This window comes from Leishmania braziliensis, chromosome 21 (assembly GCF_000002845.2).
Source record: "Leishmania braziliensis MHOM/BR/75/M2904 complete genome, chromosome 21".
Taxonomy (NCBI): domain Eukaryota; phylum Euglenozoa; class Kinetoplastea; order Trypanosomatida; family Trypanosomatidae; genus Leishmania; species Leishmania braziliensis.
This window is the reverse complement of record NC_009313.2, coordinates 671,467-677,451: the sequence shown is the minus strand read 5'-3', so window position 1 is coordinate 677,451 and position 5,985 is coordinate 671,467. Positions and strand designations below refer to the sequence as shown.

Below are 5,985 nucleotides of genomic sequence, written 5' to 3'. Positions count from 1 at the left end.
TTTACGTTGAGATTCTGAATTTCAATTTATGGCCTGCTGTGCAAGTGAGTGAATTGCATGTGACGAGTGCATATTTTTCTCTCCATTTTTTTTTTTTTTTCATCCTCTCTGGCGCTTTCACTTCTCTGTTCAACCCCTAAACTGACGCACAACATAACTCATTACACGTGTCTAAACATGTTACGAGGATTAGAGTTACCTTTTATCTAGCCTGGCTCTCTTTTAGTGTTACAGCAATCATTATTTCATTTCCCGTACACTCGCTTCTCCAGCATACACGGCCCGTTAAGTACACTCTACCTTTTCTCTATACAAGCAGGGATACATTGATAGGTATACTCGAAAAAAAGAAGACGGCTCCGTAACTGAAAATGTCTGAGGCATTCTATGGTCTGACCACGTTTAGCCCTTCGGGAAAGCTGATTCAGATTGAGTATGCGACGACAGCAGCTGGAAAAGGGTCGACTGCATTGGGGGTGAAGGCGACGGATGGTGCCGTCATTGCTGCGAAGAAGAAGGCCTCCTCTACCCTAGTGGATGCCTCATCAATCCAGAAAGTTTTCGTTTTGGATGAGCACGCTGGCTGCACATACAGCGGCATGGGCCCTGACTGCCGTGTCCTTATCGACTCTGCTCGGCAGAACTGCCAACAGTACAGGCTAATGTACAAGGAACCCATTCCGATCAGCCAGCTGGTGCGGAAGATAAGTGCTCTCTATCAGGAATTCACGCAGTCCGGTGGTGTCCGTCCCTTCGGATGCTCTCTCCTGGTCGCTGGGGTGGATGCTAACGGCTATCATTTGTATCAAGTGGACCCTAGCGGCACGTTCTGGACGTGGAAGGCGACGGCGATCGGCACCGGAAGTTCGGACGCAAAGGCATTCCTAGAAAAGCGTTATACTGTGGACATGGAGCTGGAGGATGCTGTGCACACCGCATTGTTGACGTTGAAGGAAGGCTTTGATGGCCAGATGACGCCAGAAAACACTCAGGTGGGTCGTGTCACAGAAAACCGCTTTGAAATCCTGAGTGTCGATCAGCTGCGAGATTACCTTGACCAGATTTAGTGAGGGCATGCATATAATGTTGCATAGCGAAAAGTATATAGACTTTGACGTCATACAATAGAAAGAGCTGTGCTGTGGAAAGTATCTTCTATTTCAACTATTTTTTATTTTGTCTCGTCAAGTCGCCGTAACCACCCCCCATTTTGTCTCTTTCCCGACACTCACATTGTGTTTTCGCATGTGTCTCAAAGAAAAGGATACAAGCCTGCTTCGTGACACCATAGCTTCGTCTTGCGATGGTCTAAATGCTTTGTTCTTCTGCATTTGGAATACAACCACTTCCCGCGAGTGTTAGCACCAAGCAGACTTGTGCGCTTGCCTCTCCTTTGTAGTCCGCTGTCGAGCCCATCCACCACTTGATGAACCTTTCTGTCTCTTCTGTGTCGCTTTTCTTTTGTCTACGAGTACATTTCCCTTTCAATGTAGCTCAGATGCCTGGACGCGATGCTAACCGAGACTTTTCTGCGCAAGGCTATCTTTGCGCGCTGCGCCATTGATCTTTGTGGCAAGAAAATACTTCCGAAGGATGCCTTTGTCGCTCTTCTGACCCAAGGGCACATGACCCCATCCCAGTTTCAGATGTCTGATGCCGAAGCGGTAAAGTACATAGACACTCTCAAACGCGCCAAAATGGTTGTTGTGGTGGAAGATTACGTGTATACTGACGTCAAGGCTGTTATCGATGCTGTGCATCTGAAAAGCGGACTCCCTCTTGTACCCTCAACAAGTAAAGGATTTATGTGTTTTCACCATATGATGTCTGAATCTCTTGCTGCGTTCAACAGAGAGTGCTCACTGGCGATGGAGCGGGCGGTGCGCCGTGAAAAGGAGTTCTGGGCCTTCACCGCTCTCGTGAGCGGTATTCAGATGCTAGTGTTGGCTTACCTGACGTTTCAGGTGTATGGGTGGGATGTAATGGAGCCAGTCACCTTTTTTGTTACGACCGCAACGGCATTGTGCTCATACGCCTACTTCCTCTGCTTTCGCACTGAGCACTCGTACGAGAGCGTCGATGACAACTTTCTTCCACACCTCCTCATGAAAGAACTTAGCGCATTGCGCGTGGACGCCAACAAGGTGATACACGATATGAAGGCTATGCAGGAGTTGCAGGCAGTTGTTTCGCTCGACGACGAGCGCGTTTCAAAGCTGGTTGAGGCAACTCTCGAGAAAAAAAGCACCTGCACATACCTCTCCTGAACCCTGTGTTGTATATGTGGGCGTGTATGGTTGCTTATGTGCTTTGCGAGCTTCGTAGTCATTTGAAAGGTTTCTTCTACAGTGGTGGTTGCGTACCAAGAAGACATAGGACAAATTCCAAGCAAAAAAATCTCTGAACGCTGACGGTGAATGCAGTTCGCAAAAAAAAAAAAGGCCTTCACAGCTTGGCTCGGGATGTTGCAAACCGGAAAAATATATGTTCCCCCACCTCGGCTTACAGTAACACTCTTGGCGTGATGCATACATGTTTGTAACCCAGTTAAGCCTGCATGAATCTTTCAGCCTCTTGACCTCCTACTCCTCTTGGTGTGCCTTTTTATTCCGTCTCTGCTGCGTTGCGCTTCCGCTCTTTTCACCTCGCATCTTCTGTTTCATTGGTGCAGATGCAAGCAGTTCCGTTAATATAGTTGACTGAAGACACGTTTGTGCCTCTCTGCAGTCTTCTTGTTAGCGTTTTTGTTGCTCACATCTATTTTTTAAGCGCTCCCTTTTTCGGTTAGCTCGCATCACGCGGAAACGGCAACGTGCTCTTGATCCGAAATGGCCTGGACGGTGCACGAAGATGAATACAGGAGGGAAACATACGATAACCTCGAGGAGATCCTGCAGTACGTGGTTCAAACGGAGGAAGGCGCGCAGCAGTCGAAGTCTACTGGAAAGTACACCAAGAGCTCGCAGGTATTTTCGACGCCGTCTCCGCTGACCGTTACGGAGCTGAGCTCACCCATCAAGCACCAGCTTACGAATGCTTTCCCATGGCAGTTACAGAGCCCTATGACAAACAACTCTTCCTTTCATAACATGGGCATTCCGTACACTCCAGCGCAGAGCCCCCAGCAGCGCTGCTGCAACAACCGCTTCAACAGCAGTTACGGCGACTACTACGACCGTAAACCGAAGATCATAAAGAGTAGTGAGGCTTACGTTCTCTCTCCAGGAGCGGAAAAGCGAGACATGAGTGCCGGACAAATGGACTACATGATGGCCATGGAGGTGAACAGTATGCCACTGCCTGACGTGACGAGGCAGAAGGAGGCACTTGCTTCACCGGATATGGTGGTGGGCGGAGGTTACGGCGACTGGTCAGGAAATGGCAGCAAATACTCTCAGAGTGATGCCGTTACCGCCGATAGCCTGCGAGGCAGGGTGTACGAAACCGCGAAGGACCAGCACGGCTGTCGCTATCTGCAGCGATGGCTAGACACGAACTGCGACCCTGAGGTGGTACAGGTGATCATGGACGAAGTCATTCCGCACGTGGGGGAGCTGATGACAGACCAGTACGCGAACTTTCTTATTCAAAAGTTGTTCGACATCATGCCAGATGATGTGCGATACAAGGTTGCCATCGTGGCGGCGCCACAGATTTGCATGATTGCCCTCACACCGCATGGTACGTTTAGCGTTCAGAAGATGATCGAAACGATTTCGACGCGTGCTGAGATGGAGATTATTTGCGAGGCACTTGCCAAGGATGTTGTTCGACTAGTTAAGGATGCACACGGAAACCATGTGATTCAAAAAGTGCTTCAGCGCTTCGACTTTGACGACAAGGAGTACATCTACAGAGCGGTGGCGACGGACTGCGTGTCGATTGCTAAGAACAAGCAGGGATGCTGTGTGCTGCAGCGCTGTCTCGAATACGCCTCACCGCAGCAAAAGGCTGCCCTTGTCGATCAGGTGCTCGCTTGCTGCCTGCAAATTGTCCAGGATCCGTTCGGCAACTACGTCCTCCAGTACGTCCTAGAGGCGCACGATAGCAAGATAAACGACACCATTGCCCTTTCCTTCCTACCCCACCTGGTTCAGCTGTCTATGAACAAGTTCAGCTCCAACGTGATGGAAAAAGTGTTGCGCGGTGCCTCGAAGCCGGTGCAGGTACTGTACGTGGAGGAGATGTGCAACCCAGAGATCATTTCCCGCCTCATTCAAGACGACTTCGGCAACTACGTCCTTCAGACAGCGCTCACGATAAACGCACCAGCGCAGGCAGAGCAACTCGTGAACACTATTCGTCCCTTTATGCCGTTGATCAAGAACGCACCGTACGCGAAGAAGATGGAGGGCAAGATGGAGGCTGTTGCACGGAAGATGGAGGGTAACACCTTCCACTCACCGCGGGAAGAATGTATTGCTCGCCAAGGAAGCGGGGGCACCCCGCACAGCAAGTTCGACCGCTCTCCCAACTACGAGCGACACTACATGAGCGGTGCAGATCGGCAGCTGCATTATCATCATCCCACGCCATGGCAGACATCGTAGTGCTATTGTCAGTGCTGAAGGTCGGCTGTGAGTAACGGAAGCGAGAGCGTCGCTTTCACATGCACGTCGAGCATCTTTAAAGGCTGCTGGCGCCTTCATAACCACAGAACCTACTGGCAGAAGAGACGAAACAGACGGACGAAGCACCCAATGGTCAATCGAGCGCTGTTGTTCATAATAGACGTGTGCCTTGAGTGCTCTCTGAGGAGCTCCCTCCTCCTCTGCATGGCTTCTTGTCACTGAGGAATGGGCAAGAGGCGTTGGAAACGAAAAAGACAGATGAAGTCCCCTCCCGTCCATGCGAGAGGTGGCAGAGTGCGGGGTCAGTGATAACAAGGCGTTTGTGCATAGAGTTTAAAAGTGCGTGAATATGCCTAAGTGGAAGTTATGGGCAAAAAACTCTATTTTTTCTCCGTTTTTATTGGCCCCTTTTTCGCTCAATTTTCTGTGATCTCACCCCTTCCTTCTTTCAGCTTCTCTCCTGTCTTTTACCCTGATGACGTGGGGAGGGGACACCCCAGCGCGTGGCAATCCTGGGCTCCGTACCCCACTCTCTGCGTGGGGAGCCTGAGCCAGGCCGAGAGGTGCACCGGGTGGCGACCGGCATGATGGGGGCGGCTGTGGGGCGACCTGTGGAGCGGGCGTGTGGGTGGGCAGCGCTCGAGGCAGGGGCCGTACTCTGGCCACTGGGTCGGCATTGCTGTAGCGCGTGTCCACCGCTGCTGCGCGTCACGTGGTGGGGTTGTGACGGGCTGGGGCTAGGGTGGGACTGAACTCATGTTGTACGACATAGTGGGTATATTGAAGAAAGCAAGGACGCTAGTCCATGGACGTTGCGCTGCTTTTCTTCATTATTTTTCTAAACTCTGATCTTCTTGGTCTTCCCACTTTGCCTTTTCATTTGTGTTGTGTATTTCTCCATACAACTACCATACTTTCATTCTGTTTCCTTTGATTTACTTTCGGCTTGTGCTGCGTTTTTCGCGTGATAGTTGCGCCACTAGTCTTTCTGTGACTTAGCAATGGGGAAGAAGAAGGTGGGGAGAGATTCAACGCGGCGAGGACTTCTGTATCCCCTCCGGGGATAAGGATGCCAACAGGACACTTCCTGCTGAGGAATGGCCCCTGCTGTTGAAGAACTATGACAAGATGAACATTCGCTCAACCCACTTCACGCTGCTGGAGTGTGGCTGGTCTCCACTCCGCCGTCCCTTATCGGAGTACATTAAGTACGGCATGATCAACATGGATAAGCCCTCCAACCCTAGCTCTCACGAAGTTGTTTCCTGGATCAAGCGCATTTTGAAGTGCGACAAAACGGGTCACGCTGGTACTCTCGATCCCAAGGTGACTGGCGCCTTAATTATTTGCACTGACCGCGCTACGCGCCTGGTGAAATCCCAGCAGAATGCCGGCAAAACATACATTGGTGTGC

The 5,985-nt window shown here is 50.9% G+C and overlaps 4 protein-coding genes across 4 annotated transcripts; all 4 read left to right on the top strand.

Annotated features, from left to right (window-relative positions):
• Nucleotides 1–371: 371 nt before the first annotated feature.
• On the top strand, nucleotides 372–1,067 carry LBRM_21_2010 (putative proteasome alpha 2 subunit; the record flags this gene model as incomplete). The annotated part of the gene is made up of 1 exon (XM_001564852.1): nucleotides 372–1,067. The coding sequence occupies one exon, from the start codon at nucleotides 372–374 to the stop codon at nucleotides 1,065–1,067; it is 696 nt and encodes a 231-aa protein (XP_001564902.1).
• Nucleotides 1,068–1,511: 444 nt separating this feature from the next.
• LBRM_21_2000 (conserved hypothetical protein) lies at nucleotides 1,512–2,267 on the top strand (the record flags this gene model as incomplete). Its single annotated transcript, XM_001564851.1, has 1 exon — nucleotides 1,512–2,267. The coding sequence occupies one exon, from the start codon at nucleotides 1,512–1,514 to the stop codon at nucleotides 2,265–2,267; it is 756 nt and encodes a 251-aa protein (XP_001564901.1).
• A 561-nt stretch (nucleotides 2,268–2,828) lies between these two features.
• Nucleotides 2,829–4,550, top strand: PUF3 (putative pumillio protein 3; the record flags this gene model as incomplete). The annotated part of the gene is made up of 1 exon (XM_001564850.1): nucleotides 2,829–4,550. One exon carries the CDS (start codon nucleotides 2,829–2,831, stop codon nucleotides 4,548–4,550), a length of 1,722 nt encoding a protein of 573 aa, XP_001564900.1.
• A 1,149-nt stretch (nucleotides 4,551–5,699) lies between these two features.
• On the top strand, nucleotides 5,700–5,985 carry LBRM_21_1980 (putative centromere/microtubule binding protein cbf5; the record flags this gene model as incomplete). The annotated part of the gene is made up of 1 exon (XM_001564849.1): nucleotides 5,700–5,985. A coding segment is annotated over one exon (286 nt), but the record flags the coding sequence as incomplete, so codon positions are not given.